Source organism: Raphanus sativus, chromosome 9, assembly GCF_000801105.2.
Source record: "Raphanus sativus cultivar WK10039 chromosome 9, ASM80110v3, whole genome shotgun sequence".
NCBI classification, from domain to species: domain Eukaryota; kingdom Viridiplantae; phylum Streptophyta; class Magnoliopsida; order Brassicales; family Brassicaceae; genus Raphanus; species Raphanus sativus.
The window spans coordinates 9,031,024-9,047,980 of NC_079519.1; the positions used below are offsets into that span (position 1 = coordinate 9,031,024).

Sequence of the window (16,957 nt, forward strand, 5' to 3'; positions counted from 1 at the left end):
CGTTTGATCTGCATCTTTCATGCATGATCCGTTTAATATGCACTTGTTCTGCTTGATCTGCATATCTCGAATTTTTTTTCCATACGGAACCTAAGAGTAAACAATAAAGCCTTTAATTTGTAACAAATTCTCTTAACATATCAGTACATCACTCATCAAAGTCTACATATAATTATGAGATATGTGAGTGTAGTTTCAACTTTCAAACACCTGATCATATTTCTACTTTTCCACTAGTTAATTTTACTTTATATATAAAGCAAATATGGTTGCACCTTGGGGGGTGATCCATCATGGAGGCTAATGCGTGTAGCCATGCAGTTCCTGATCCTGCGAAGAAGACCAAATCATGCATGTACGTATCTTAAGCGACACTTTGGTCAAAAAGCTAATATAAAAAGTCGTTTACTTTGTTTCCACGGAAGTGAGCAAAATTAGGGGTGAATTGAACATCATATATAAGTAATGGGGCGGAAAAGCGAAGCATCCTTAAAACACAAGCCAGCTTTAGCGTTTTATCATTTGTATTCCCTCATATTAACATCATATTTTCTTTTCTTTTTGTATAAATAACTTTATTATTTGGAGTATTTTTGTTTTATGTCGCTGAACATCGCGCCCTCTTGATTACAACGAAAGGTTCCTGTAATTCTAAGGGATATCCAAAATGATTACATCCAAGTTCCTAGATATGGTCTTTAATTACATATATATATGGATCCAAGTATCCAACATATACAAGGTTTCACTATATATTCAGGTCCAGGTCAACATACATGCATGTAACTTATAACCCAGTTCTTTCTCAAAAAGAAAAAATTATAACCCAGTTTTGCAGACGGATTGCGATCTGTATATGTAAATTTCTAGGGCTCCCATGTTTGGGAAAAATATACTATATTAAAGTGGTTTAGTGATAAGTTTCAAAGTTTCAGTGTTAGTAACCCCAATTTTAGAAAATAATTATGTTTTCTCTAGAATATCGTTTCGTTTTTAGAAAGTTTACATTGTTTCAAATTCTATTAATCAAATATGTAAAAATGCTCCAAATTTTAAACTAGTTATAAGTTTCTGTATATCTACCGTATAACCTCTTTAAATTAATAATCTAGAAATTAATATTTCTATAAATCAATATAATTTCATAATTCCAAATTAAATTTTTGGTTCAATTAGTATCTCGATAAATTAATAATATCTATAAATTAATAAAAAAATATAGTTTTGGTGTAATCCCAACAATATTAATTTATAGAGGTTTTACTGTACTTCACTACATATGAGCGAAATGTTATTTGTATCCTCATCTATTTTTGACGCTATAGATAATTGTTGTATAGATATCAAATACCGTTAGTTTTTAGTTGATGACAACTCTACACTGTTTACAAAAAAAATCCCATTGTTAAAGTGAAGTAAAAAACAGTGCATTCATACTAATTTGAAGGGAGGACATGTAAAATTAAGTCTTAATTTACATATTTTATCTTGTGGCACAACGATTATTGTACTTACTAATTAGGATCTGTCTATTGTCAGTGAAAGTATAGTCGTAGTTTTATTAAGATACAAGTCAAAAAAAAGAACAAAGAGTAATGATGACGAGAGTGATGATGCAACGGCTTGAAGTCTGAATCTAGATTGGATCAAGTCTTCATCCAATGGCTAGATTATCTTCGTCGTTCAAAATCGGACGTATAAGTTTTGCTGACCCTACCCTCAGTCAATTTAGCACCTACTTGGTTTGTCTTCATGGGGCTTGGATCATACTCGTTGACTTGTTCTCTCTCAGTTTCATTCCTTCTCCACAAATATCTCATCGATAGATTTTTTTTGAAAGATGATTTCATTATTAGTTGTGAATTGTCATTGCTATGCTTTTGGTGTCCAACGAATTGCGGATTGAGTGATTGATTGTTATGCTATAAAAAAAACCATTTAAACGATAGATAAGTTTAACCTATAGCTTATGAAGATGATGAGAAAAAAAATATAATATGTGATTTAACTGAAATAGAAAATTTATTTTTGTATATGAAATATTCAGTCTTTATTAGTGACTATTTAACCTAAACATATTAGTTAGTAACTTAGTATCACTACACATGTAAATTCAAGATCAGAATTTTGAAGTTTTATAATATATTTTCTCTGTTTCATAATATACATTTTTGGAAACTTTTTATTGCATTAAATATATGATATTTTAAAAATTCTATATCAACTTGAACTTTATTAAAAAAAAATTGTTTAACTGGTTAGATTATAATTTTCATGTTTTCTTGCAAAACATCGTATATAAGTATAAAATAGACCGGATAGAGTACTTGACTACTTGTTAGTAACTTAGCATCATGGACACCAGTTCCTTTGGGATATTTGATTCTGCAAACTTATAATAATTGTAGTCAAGCTACCATTTTGTGTAAGACATTCATAATTTAATCATGTAAAGCTTGAACAGATAAACACTGGTATGATTCTTGTTTAGAAAAGTCATCTTCTAGAGAAAACAAGTAAGCAGAAAGCTTCTTTCTTGTGTTAAATATTACATTTTTGAGGGAAAAAGAAACATGATGATGATGATGAGCGTGACGACCACATATCATCATTATTATTATGTTTTTAAATCATTTAAATTATAAAATAAAACCTACTTTTTCCATCCAATACCAAACCAGTTGACTGCGTTTTTGAATTGACCATGTTATACTCCCTATAATATCCGTGAAACTCAAAATTGCACCACTAGTTGTCTTTCCTTCAGTTGCTAGCTATAATCATCATAATAAATTTTTAAAAAATGGCATGACAATTATTAGGTTTCCAATAATTTTTACCAAAAAATTATGCATATACAAATAAACAAATAGTGATTTTTATAATGCTCTGAGGTTATGCAAATTTCAATATGACTTATGCTAATTTCATTGCTTCATAGTACATCAAATGTTTTGCAAATATCGTCTTTAATTGTTCATTGATCTGTTTAAAAACTCATGAAGGGGTGGCTAAATATATAGTACAAAATAAAATTTATGGGGTGAGATTTCAATTTGACCAAATATTGAGGGTGTTGAAGTTGATGGAATTAAGAGTTCCTCTGAAAATAAAAAAAGTTTGGGAAAAGTATAAAAGAAAAGGAAAACAGATGATGTTGGACCACTATAAATACGCTACTGCATTTTCGGATCGTTGAACCATTCCTATATCATCATCCATAAAGAGTTTTTTTTACGAGAAACACTGAACAAAGTAGTTAAGCTTCAGAAAAACTAAGAAACGATCCCCATGGCGACCAAAGTATATATCGTGTATGTTAATTTCTATTAATGCTTTTTCCTAGTCTGTTCCTGCTTCTAGCGACTTGATTTCATTTGTTTGCTAATGTTTAAGATCCAACAAGGTGTATTAATTTTTCACCGATGATTGTTTTATCATTACTGGCACTTGATTTATTCTGTTCAGTGCTTCAAAGTCTCTTTGACGTGTTCTGCAGGTACTACTCAATGTACGGTCATGTGCAGAAACTGGCTGAAGAAATAAGGAAAGGAGCTGCTTCTGTTGAAGGTGTTGAAGTCAAACTATGGCAGGTTTTGTTTGTTCTTTAACTCTGACTTTCTTCCATAATCATTTATGTTTCACTGAGAAACTTATTTTCTACGGATCATATAAGTAGCTACATGTACATCACTTGGATCTGAGTCCAAAAGAATTTACTTTTTGTGTATCTGGAAGATATGATAAAATATATATTCTCACATTGGTAGTACCAATTATAAAGGAACTCTGTTTTTTTAACGGTTTCTCTGATTTTTGAGTTATTGTTACACAGGTACCAGAGACGCTTCCAGAAGAAGCACTCCTTAAGATGAGCGCACCACCAAAGAGTGGATCACCAATCATCACCCCCAACGACCTAACTGAAGCTGATGGCTTTGTCTTTGGTTTCCCAACGAGGTTCGGTATGATGGCTGCTCAGTTCAAAGCCTTCTTGGACGCAACCGGTGGACTCTGGAGGACTCAGGCACTCGCCGGTAAACCAGCTGGTATCTTCTACAGCACTGGCTCTCAAGGTGGTGGCCAAGAAACCACCGCGTAAGTTCTCTCATCAAACAACAAAACACACACACCTCACATCATCTCCCCCTCCCTTGCCTAAAAACGTTTTCTTGTGTGGTAATCAATGTAGATTGACGGCCATAACTCAGCTGGTCCACCACGGGATGATATTTGTCCCAATCGGTTACACATTTGGTGCTGGAATGTTCGAGATGGAGAAAGTTAAAGGTGGGAGTCCTTATGGAGCTGGAACATTCGCAGGAGATGGTTCAAGGCAGCCAACACAGCTGGAGCTAGAGCAAGCCTTTCACCAAGGCAAATACGTTGCAACCATCACCAAGAAGCTTAAGGGATCTACTGCTTAATGCTTTCTAATGATTTGGTATCAATAAGAACAAAAAACATTACCGGTTTTGTTCTGCTTTATTAATAATATATAAGTTCTTTCGCTTTAATATAATTTCACAGCAATAATTATTCTCTTGGTTTTACGTATAGATATGTAATGATTTGTGCTTGTGTTTCACTTCAAACATGAATGAGATTTTTTTATTGTCAAATTAAGAAAACCTTAAAAGGTTAAATACAAACTCATCTAAGATCTTGAGAATTTCTAGAGGAGAATACAAAACTATTTTACAAAGAGAGAAACTGGTTCAAAATTTACTTGTCTTGCACTTAAAAAAAAAACAGAAACTCTAATCTTGGTTCTAAAGATTACATGTCAAAAGACTTGATGAGCATTCCCGTAGAATCTGTCAATGAACGGCGACTTGATCATGTTTGTATCCAAGTCTTCTGAGTTCTTAGGGTAGAATTTGTACAGCTTCATGTTTTCAGAGGCTTGCCTAGTAGTGACTCGTCTCATTTTCTCAATCGCTCTCCTATCTCTTGCCTGTTGGTGAGCTTTCTTTCCTACTCGAACACGATCTTTGACAAGCTCTTTGAACTCGTCTTTTACTTCCGGAGATAAGCCTTCAACTTTGATCATTGCATCAGCAAACTCCTCAAGGTCATCAAACTCCCAGTCGAACAAACATGTAACCGGCGGGTCAGAAGGGAACATTATGTAGACCTCAGTAGAACACTCTTCAGGATCATCTTCCTCCGAGTCAGAGAAATAAGGAAGACAATACTCACGTTCTTCCTTCTTGTCTCTGAGAGCAGCTCTCCTATTGTTACAGAACAAAGTAAAGATCCGAGAGATTGTCTTCTCAACTTGTCTGTCTCTTTCTTCTAATGGAATGTAAGGAACCCATCCCGTTCTCATCGTAATGGCTCCTTCTTCTGATGCGCTCTGAAGGGATTTGATTGCTAGCTCTTTAGAAGGCTCAGCGGTTGATTCGATGACAACAACCGTTGGGACACTGACAAAAAAGTATTCTTGATCCTTGTCAAGACAGTGTTGAGGTTCTGCAAACCCTAAAACATAAACTTTCTTACCGTGGAGAAACCCTCCTTCCTCCAAGGCTTCTTCTAGGTGTTTGAAGTCCCAGTTGAGTCCCCAGAGTGCATCAGTTCCCACTGGAAACGCAGCTTTCCACAAATCTTCTAGGTTACGTTTTTCCTCGAAGTACTCTGTCTCTTCTTCCTGTTGTGGTTTCGTCACTCTCGATTTCTTCTTCTTCACGTTATCATCCTTCTGAGTTTCCTTGTTCGTGCCCCTCTTTCTCTTACCACCACCACGACGAGCAGAGATCATCTCGTCGTTCTGATCACCTTTGCGATCTTTCGGAGCACCGTTTCTCGTCGCTCCCTTCTTCCTCATTGTACTGTTTTGGATACAGAAACCAAAAAGGAACAGATAAACGAAACCCTAACTCTTTCAACAAGGAAGCGAGACAGAGAGATGACTGAATGATTTTTGTAGTTTCATTGACCTGACCTCAAGATCAATATTTATAGAATACTGAAATCATACATAGAAAAGGAAACACGATTCCAAAGAAAAAGGAAAACTTATATCATTTGAGTATATCTTTCCATTTTCGGAAGAAAAGACCCTACAAATTGTTTGTTTGTTTTTTTTTTTGTGCCTTGGCGTTATTTCTTCAACGAAACTAAAAAGGAAAATTAGGATTTACTTATTATTACTGATTAATCACTTTTCTCGATTTCATGTGATCACAAAAAAAAACAGTTCAAATGAGAGCAGAACCTTCGGCATCATTCCTCAAAGTTTTCTCTTTAGTTACTTCTCCTTTGTCTGTGACCAGGGATCCATTTCGGACACTTGAGGGCCACAACTAGATATTATATAGAGTCTATCATGCTACAAATTCTAGATGTATGGGCAGATGGGGTTTGATTGCATCTTGGGCTTGAATTCGCAAACAAAACTCTTTTAAGTAACTTTTTACATTAAGGTTGACTAATGCTGGAATGGTAACAATGGATTAAACGATGCAGAATAAGCGTTATAATTACGGTGTGATTCTAACAATTATATAAATATACAGATATATGGTATATGTAAAGATTTTTGTTATTGTTAACTGCGGTATGGTGCGGGACGGATTGTAACATTTGAAGCCTAATCTGTAATGGTGGACAAAAATCCAAATCTGAAAAACCAAATCGAATCCGATCCAAAAAAGTAGTATTAAACCCGAACTAAAATAGATTAAATATTCGAATGGATTCAAAATTTTGGTATTTAAAAAACTGAATCTGATCCGAATCGAAGTATTTCAGATATCCGAATTTATCTGAAATATATTTATATACTTAAATATATTAATTATTTTAAAATTTAATATATAAAAAGAATCCAAAATATATATAATATTTTAAAATTTTCCGAAAGTAAATATCTAAAATAGCTAAAAATAATCAAAACACTAAATATACTTAAATATATGTTGATCTTCCATCCAAATATTCATACCAAACAAATTTATATGTTAATTTTAGGTATTTTGGTATGCATTATTCAAATTTATATGTAATATTTTTGAAAAATCTAAAGTATATATAAATTTTAAATTTTAAAATAATTTAAATTAGTTATCTGAATCCGAACCAAACCCGTAAAGATCAGAACGAAACCTGAATCTAAATTTATGAATATACAAAATGAGGCTAAATTTTTAATAAATTCAAACCGAATTCGGTACTGAATGCGCCCATCCCTAGACAAGAATCATCCATCACTCGTTGACCAATCAATAGTAGTAATAGCGGCCTTTGTATGACCGGCTAACGAAATCGCCATCGTACATGGCCTTTATATTGTTGAGCCACAAAATGGCCTAATACGTATACTAAAACAGGCTCTATTTTGGCTTTTCTTCTAACATGCTAAAGATGAACTTCATACTATCATCAATATAAAAAGCCGACAAAGTGTGGCTTGTCATCACCATATTCATGTGTACGTAAGAATATCGGTGCTTCATCAAGTGTAACAACGGTTTTGTAATCTCCGCAAAAGGTCACCATTTTTCTCACCGCATTTAGCTTAAATTTCTAAAGATGATAATGATGTTGAACCAATAGCGTTAAACCCCCCTTTATCAAGCACTAAACCCTTTAATAGCTCTGATATTGAGGATCTATCCTATTCCAGATTTTTGCTGGTTTGAGATCCAAATGCTATGTTTTTTTATTTTTACTCATGATTATATTTTTCACTTTATCATATAATAGAGTTAGAGTAGAACACAACTCCTTACAAAATTACTCTATTTAAAAAAAAGGGTTAGAATATTACATTAGTTATGTTCTTTATTATCGATCGGTAAGAGCATCTCTAAAACATAATACACTTTTTGCATAAAATTATGAATTATCTCGCTAGCTACATAACGAAATAGTTTGCATCTTCCTAGCCACTTATTATTAAAAAAGATAGTGATTAGCAGTTTTATGTTTATTCTTGGAGTGGTGGTTTAGAGGTTTCTACTATCCTCGTTTATTATTGGACATTGAAATCGATATTATGTGTTATTACTTATATGCTCCATATAACTATTTTGTAGATTATTACCTTTGTTTAGTAGTCTCATTTTTAGGTTTGTAAATCACAATTATACAATCCAAAATTGACTAAGACTAACTCCAAACTAAAAATTAACTAATCCACTTAATGCAAAGATTTAGAAGATAGTATAATTTTTTAGTCATCGATTTGTACAAACTCATGAGGACTTTATAAACCAAATTGGTAGCTCTCTGCATCCATGTGCCGATAAAAGATGGTTGTTTCCTAACACATTGTGCTAGACTATCGGTTTTCAAATTCTACGTGCGTGGAATATGAACTATCTCTGAGCTGTGAAAGTTTTCTTAGAAGGTTTTTATATCTGCCAGATAAGTTGCAAAAGCAGGCATTCTTCTGGTTCTGACACCATCTTTATCAATTGAGAACAATCTATTGCAAACGTGGTCCGAAACTGACGCAAATTACGCATATGTTCTATTACCCAAAGTAATGCTCCCATTTCAGAACGAAGAGGAGAGAGAGAAACCCTAATATTCGGTGCTCCCATTAAGCCAACATAACCTTCAAGGGTATTATACCACCCCTGACCTGAAAACACCTTATTGTCCTTCCAAAATCCATCTATAAAACACCAACATCCTGGAATGGACAGTAGACTCGGATGTTGTCTAACAGTGACCGGTAGTATAAGTAATATTTGTGCATCTGTCCAAAGCATTGATTCTGTTTCCGCAGGTTTAAGAGTGTTCTTAGAATCCATATCCAAATTCCGAAAACCTTATTTTTTCTTCCTTTCCAAATGTACCAGAAAATAGTATAAAATCTTATATAATTTTATATCAAAGAAAAAATGTACAATATTTAAGCTAAATTAATGAAATTATATGATTATCCCGTCACATATTTTTTGTTTATCAGGTTTTATTTGTTATTCCTTGACTTGTAATCATGTTAAAATGAACAATCTCAAATAGACCAAGATCAAATTTCAGATTATTTCTATAGTTTAGAATTTAGAGTCCTTCCCGCTTCCCTACTACGAAAATTATCAAGAGGAGCCGAACCGCATACCACACAAACTGTATTCATGATTGGATGGATCTGTTCGAACAGATAAACATATAATAAAAAGATTTTTTTTTAAACTACTTTACTTTTTATGTTATTTTTTATTAATCAAAAAATATTTTCAGAAAAGATGAATTTTTACCTATTTTTAATAGAATATTTAGAATATCTTTAAATTGAAGTAGATAAGAAAATAGTCAGAAGAAATAGTTCGATCCTCTTATTTTTCTTCTTATTTTTCTTTTTAGAACTAAGAAATCCATAAACTGGGATCCTAATGCATATAGATACAAATGGTCTAATGGAAGCAAGAATTTTATCTTATGGGTTTTGTGTTTCTAAAATTATTGAATCTGTCGGCTGTGTATCCCGTATTATAAACGAAGTTAAACAAAAAAATACTGAAAAACTGAAAAAAATAACTAACTAATTTTAAAACATGAAAACAATTTTATTTTGAGAAAATCCCTTATATATTATTTTAGGAGCATTAGAAATAAATAACCTTTAGTTCAGTGTGATTTACATTAGTGTCATTTCCTATGTGTCATCACCACATGCTCTCTCAAGATCTATATTAAAAACCCTTAGTTAACTAAACTAGTTACACTAACTGCCATTGGTCACTACATTATAATTTATTCTTTATTGACTAACCAAAAATACAATGTCTACGATTAATGTTTTGTCTTTATTATTTTCCATGTACTATTACACGGATTATAATTATGATGCATTTGATTTACTCATCGATGAATCACTGAGATTTGAGTACGTCTATTATATGGTTTCATCCCTTTTATATTATTTGAGAAGTATTTTTTAATAGTAACTTTATGTTCATGTGTTATTAACAAGAATGTCATTTCACATGTGGTAACACCATATTATTTCATATTGTATATTTAATAAAAAAATCAAATCAAATATGCGTCAATAAAATATTAAGTTATGCTAAATTATGAATATGATCGCATATAAAACTTTAGTTGATAGTATACCACGTATAAATATGACCACACATTGAATTGTTATTTACGTTAGACTAATTTGTCATCAATACGATTTTGAGTCTACACTTGATTAATTTTTTGCCAATCAAATTCAGAAATATGATCAATTAGGGATTCTAAAAATAAAAATAATCAGTAATTAGAATTAATGCAAATTAAATTATCAATTTGAGATTTTTTTAGGTTATATACATAAATAATTCCCCAAAGAAGTTACATCGCCTAAAATTAATTTCAGAAACATTACCAATGAGTGATTAAAATCTTAATTACATAGAGAAATCAACTCGTCTACACTTTAAATTCGGAAACATGATCATTAGGGATTCTAGACATAAATATAAGCAATCACTAATCAGTAGATTAGAACTTAATGCAAATTAAACTATCAGTTTGAGATTGTAGACATAAATAATTTTCTACAAAATTTACTTCGCCTACCAATAGTTTAGGAAACATGATCAATCAGTGATTAAAATATTAATTACAAGAGAAATCCTCTCGCCTAAAATCTATATTCGGAAACATGATCAATTGTAAAGTCCTAGACATAAATATTATCAATCAGAGGAGTAGAATTTAAAGCAAATTAGACAATTAATTTGGGATTATAGACATTTCATATATAAGTTATTTTGCCTAAAATTAGAAACCAAAACATGATCAATCATCTATTAAAATCTTAATTACATAGAGATTCAGATTTTTCCTCGCCTATAATTTATATTTGGAATACTATATATATCTTGCATATCCTATGTCCACACCTCTATCACAACCCAAACAATTCAAAAGTATCATTAAAATATGCATAATAATAAATTTCTTTGCTTATTTTTATTTCTTCTTAAATTCATAATAAATTTATATTTTTTTGTTTATTCTTAAAGTTTTTTTTCGTACAATATAATTTAATGCATCTCTCTAATTACACAAACTTTTACATTAAATTTTAAATAAACTTACATTATATTAATCTGTACATTATAGTTAAATATTTTATTATATCTAATATTTGTGACTACTTTTAACTTTATGTTATCTATAAATTAAAAATAATAATTTTTTTAATATATTTATCCTGCGCAGGGCGCAAATTATCACCTAGTCAGCATATTATATGACATGTGTTCTTTGTTATTGGTTTTGTTTGTTATTCCTTAATTTGGGGGTTTTTCTATGGGTTTGTGTTTATGAAATTTTGAAACTGTCGGCTTTGTATCTCTCATTGCAAACAAAGCTAACGGAAAAATACTGGAATTGAAAACAACACTAATTTAAAATATGAAACCAAAAAACATTTGAGAAGACTAATACTCCCTCCGTTTCATATTAAGTGTCGTTTTAGAGAATTTTGTCCGTTGCAAAATAAGTGTCGTTTTAGAGTTTCAATGCAAAATTTATTAACTTTATTCTCCATTCTATTTTTCTATTGGTTGAATTGTATCGGTAATGATGTTTTTATATTGAAAATATGCAAAATTAAATGATTTCTTAATCCGTGTGCACAAGTCTAAAATGACACTTATAATGAAACAGAGGGAGTACATTGTTTTTATTATCAATTTGTTTAATAGTTTTCAATTGTAGTTTTGTAAATCACAAACATAAAATCCAAAACTGGCTAAGACTAACGCCAAAAACTAAAAACGAACTCTTCCATATAATACATGATTCATAAAATATAATTCAAAGCTTTTATAACTTTTCATAAAAATCATAATATTTAAATTAAATTGGTACATATATATGATTATTTTTACACGTTCTTTTTATCGGATTTTGTTTGTTATTCTTTAATTTGTGGATTTGTTTTGTTTTCTGGATTTTTGTTTCCATAATTTTTCGAAACTATCGGCTTTGTATCCCATATTGAAAACAAAGTTAAACGGAATTTTTTTTGGAAAATTGAAAAATAATAAAACTAATTATAAAACATGAAAAACTTTTTGAGAATATAAATATGTTATTGTTATTTTTATGATCTAAATAATTTATTAACATATACGGTATTATATGGATATATCATGATCTAAATAACAGTGAAATTTATAAAAAATATTGCAAAATATAAACAAGATTAACAATGAAGCTATATTCATACATTTCATAGCATAAATTTGAGGTTCAGACTTATAAACTAATGTACGGTATAGGCTAGCTACAATGTACATTTCCAACCGTTTTTATTTTTAAAATTCAATACATTGTATTAACTTATGTCACATTCACGTCAATCGCATTTAGTTATACATCATATAGAACAATCCGGTTTATGAATTATAAACTTTTACATAATATGCATAAATTTGATACAACAATTCAACTCATTACAACTGAATCCAGATTGATATTGGTGAAAGTTATAAAAGAATGTGAAATATTACTAATCTTATTAATGTGCATTCGACGTAAAAATGGAGATAACTTAGCTAATACATCTTACATGTAAGTTTGAGAGATTTAGAGATAGAACATGGAGCATTTAAATAATGAATTATTTGCTTTCTTCTTATCTCAAAATCAGTTTTGAAATGTTCAACAGAACTTAGTTTACAACTAATCCACATGATGTAGGAAATTAATACGTTTGTAAGAGTTGACATATGTTTTTAAAAATGGTTTAAAAACACTGTAAGAACATATGTTCAGTCACAACAAGAAGTTCTTACGGCAAGTCTATATTTTATGAAGTTGTTTTAGTTTGGCTAGTTTTCAAAATTTAGTCAATTTAGAACCATACAAATTACAAGAGGAAAATAAAATCTTGTGTTTGAATCTTGTTTGTACAATAATTCAAAAAAAAAAAAACAATAGAGAAAAAGGAACATAAAATGTATATGGATGTATTCATTGCATTCTAAAGTCAAATTCGAGCATTTTTTATTTTTCAATCAATCTTATCATTTAACGTAATCTAATTTAAGAGTAATTGACAAGTATCTAAGTTGTAAATTTGTTACATAGAAGTGATTTTCTTATAGTTTTTTTTTAATCAAAATGAAATTTTATGATGAATGACAAACATACTCGGGATCACTAGTCCATGTGATTTATTACAACTATGTTCTGCTATTAACATAATCAATTACAACTTTTGTGAGCACTTTCGAGGTTGATGATTTTAAAAATAAAAATTAGTAAAACTGATATTTATGTATAAATATTTTGACTTGACTTTAAATTTATAAAAATTTATATATATTGACAAGTATATTTTTTATAAAACTAAAACAAATATATTTTTATCATAAAGTAACATTTGTAAGATTTAGCTGATTATTTTCTATTGTGCTATAAAAGATAAAAATGCTATTTTGTCAAAATATATTTTTGAATGAAAATAAAATATATTGCTAGAATATCAATCAAAATATAGTTATTTTAAATTTCATTTTGAACGTTATTCTGTTGTTGAAATTCATCTAAATTTTAATAGGGGTGATAAAAAGTCCAGTTATTTGGACTATATACGGATATTTTTATTAGCCTCTTAATTTTATTTTAGTTTACTAGAAAAGTTCTCAACTTTATGAAATACACAGACCCCACTGCTATAACTGAATTTATCTTGTGAATCACAGATGCGTTATGATTTTTCCAATAAAAGTCCAAATAGTTGCAGGGACCCACAGCATACTAATCAAAATTGGAAAACAAATACAGTAGTTTACTACGAAATATTATAAAACTAAAAGCAAATGGTATCACAAGTATCACGCGTGTGAAGCTGCATGAGCCACACGTGGGCCAATACAATAACTGGTAACCTGCTGCGTCTCTCACAGTATAACAGAACAAACGACCGCTACGAACCAAGTGACAACTCATCTCCAGGTAGCCGGTTTAAAAGGACCCACATAAAATCCACGTGTAACGATCCTATTAGTTACCGTCAAGTAGAAACCGGTCCCCCTATTGTTTAACGTAATCATCATCTCAATTTTGGGACCTACTGTACTGTGGACCGCGTGACCCTCTCACAGTGGCAGAATAGTATGACTTAATAAATCACTAGATTTTGACCCGCGCTTTCAAAGCGCGGGATTTTATTATATGAAAACTGTAATTTAAAATAGATATACAATCGTTTATAAAAATATAAGATTTTATGTTTATTTATCCTAATTTAATCAAATGTTTGTTTAGATCTAAGGATGTGTGTTTGCAAGACATGTCTAGGTATTTTATCCAGACCAGGAAACTGAACAGGAATCAATCCAAAAATATCCGACTTGATACCGAATCGAACGTTTATTAGTATTTTATTGGGTCTAAAATTCATATACTTAAAAAACCGGCACCAAAAAGAACCGACCCAAAGAAATTCTGAGCCGAAAAGTTCTGATCCGAATAGACAATATCCGATAAGAAAACGATTCAGACCCGACCCAAAATATGAATATCCACAAATTATGATTTTATATATTCTATTTTATAGAATTTATTTTATAATTTAGTTGAAAACTCTTTTTATTAGGTAATCTTCATTATTATTTTGTAACATTTTCAAGTAATATGAAATTTTAAATATCAAATTTAGAGTTTTAAAATGTTTAATTTCAATTATTAATAGTTTATTTCATGTCTTTTCGGATCCTAAATATTGAACCTGACATGAACCCATTATGGACCTAGAAAGTACAAATATTATACAGGTAATTAAATTATTAATATTTTTGTGACATAAAAAGTATTAAGATTAAAATCCTGAACCCGCACTGACTCCATTATTAGTATCTAGTTGGGTCCAAAATACATATACTTGAAAGAACCGACACCGAAAAGAACTGAGCCAAATAAATTCGGACCTGAAAGTAACCGACTCGAATAGACCAGTTCCAATAAAAATCGATGCATACCGACCTAAAAACCTAATTTTATTTTTTTCTATTTTATAAATTTTAGTTTATAATTTAACTGAAATTTATTTTTATTAGGTAATCTTCATTATTATTTTGTAACATTTTTAAATAATATTAAATTTTAAATATCAAATTTAAAGTTTAAAAATGTTAATTTCAATTACTAATAGTTTATTTCATGTATTTTGTGTCTCTTACGGATCTAAATACTTGAACCCAACACGGACTCACTATGGACATACAAACGTTTTACAAATATTTTAATTATGGATCTGGATCCGAGAGGAATAGATCCGAACCAAACGAAAAAAATTTAAGTATCTAATTGGATCTAAATATATAAGATCCGAAAGACCGACACCCGAAAAGAACCGCCCTGAACTCAACCCGAAAACTTGAATGCTCATGTTTAGACGTATCGAATATATAGTTGTTTGAGAAACATTGATTTACTTTGAATATATCAAATCTATATTTTCAGGCTTTGAATAGATTCTTAAAAGTATATAAGGTTATTAGTTATAACAGTTTTTATATATTCGTAAGGGATCTTATATTTATTTTCAAAATTTAGTAGTTACAAAATGCACTATATAAATCTTTAGATCTAATATTTTTCAAAATCTAGCAATATATATTTTTCTTGTATTTTTAGGTTGTTGATTTATTATTTAAATGTATGAGAGATTAAATAATCATCTTACTATAAATTGTTAACGGGTTCATGGATTCGTATTTATCGATATGTTTTTGTGTCATGTTGCATAACCGACTATGATGTATTTACAATTGAAGATATACATGTTTAGATCATGTAAAGTTCCAAATAATATACACTCATGTATGTAGAAATTACAGTTTTAGAATTTTAAAGCATGTCAAATATATTAAACTTTTGAACTGAATAGTTAATAGTATAAATATTGGTGATGTTTACTTCATTATGTTTGATAGTATAGATGATATGAATAGTCTAAAAGCTAAAATAGCAACTATATTGTTCTAAGTTTGGAAATAACTAATACGTGTACATACTTAATGTATAGAAAAGGTTATGTCATGTTATTTTTTAAATTTATAAAAGGGAAGTAAAATATAGTCCTGTTATGAACTATCCATAATTTCTTTGAAGATAATTATATAAGGAAAATCGTGTTTATTATATTCTATTGATTTTAATAAAATAAATGTAGATAGATAAAGGTATATAAGGAAAATCGTGGTTATAACTAAAAATATTTTCATTACTGATTTTTAGCATAATAAAGTACAATAATTATGTTTTAATTTAAATGCAGTGGCATTCATTTGTAAATATTTTCAAAGTTCAAGGGGATGTCTAAAAAAGAGCTGCTGTTTTAATTGTATTGATATAATCTCTTCTTTTTCATATTTTAAGTATTATTTTTTGAAAAAAAAATATAAGATTTTTTACCTCATCCTGCGATTAAATAACCATATTTATTTATGATTTCTATATGGATTTCATTTACTTTAAATAAAATAAGATTAAGAGATAGATTTGAAGTAGAGAAAGACATAATTGTCCTTAGAAGAGGAGCGATTTTTTTTTTCTGACACCCAATTTAGCGGTTACTTATTTCCCTTTCATGCAAAGCCTTATATGACTCAAAGCTTGTTGGCACTTTTATATTTTTATTAAAAATTCATGGCCAAATATTGTAAATTGTTCATGTGGTCTTATCTGATTTACTTGAATTTTGTTTGCTCCTGCACTGTTAAACTTAATATTATAGTTAAGAACTGGTATCCTTAATAAAAAAATTGTATCAAAAGTACTCTGTTATAATTTCAGTAATTTATGATATAATTCTTTTGCTAAAATGACGATGTATATTGTTTGTTTTTTTTGTAAACATGACGATGTATATTGTTAGCTACTTGTTTTGTCAAAAACGCAACAATGGTCACAAATACAAAATTTTAGCACTCCAAGTTTATAAAAAATTGTTCAACTGAAACTACTTATGATAACAAGTATTTTT

The 16,957-nt window shown here is 30.0% G+C and overlaps 2 protein-coding genes across 2 annotated transcripts; one reads left to right on the forward strand and one right to left on the reverse strand.

The window, feature by feature from the left end:
- Positions 1-3,161: 3,161 nt before the first annotated feature.
- Positions 3,162-4,622, forward strand: LOC108825501 (NAD(P)H dehydrogenase (quinone) FQR1). Its single transcript, XM_018598798.2, has 4 exons — positions 3,162-3,314; positions 3,500-3,593; positions 3,836-4,098; positions 4,193-4,622. Exons 1-4 carry the CDS (start codon positions 3,292-3,294, stop codon positions 4,425-4,427), a joined length of 615 nt encoding a protein of 204 aa, XP_018454300.2. The 5' UTR covers positions 3,162-3,291; the 3' UTR covers positions 4,428-4,622.
- A 164-nt stretch (positions 4,623-4,786) lies between these two features.
- On the reverse strand, positions 4,787-5,910 carry LOC108835898 (protein HEAT INTOLERANT 4-like). The gene has a single exon (XM_018609117.2). It carries the CDS (start codon positions 5,828-5,830, stop codon positions 4,787-4,789), a length of 1,044 nt encoding a protein of 347 aa, XP_018464619.2. The 5' UTR covers positions 5,831-5,910.
- Between the last annotated feature and the right edge of the window lie 11,047 nt (positions 5,911-16,957).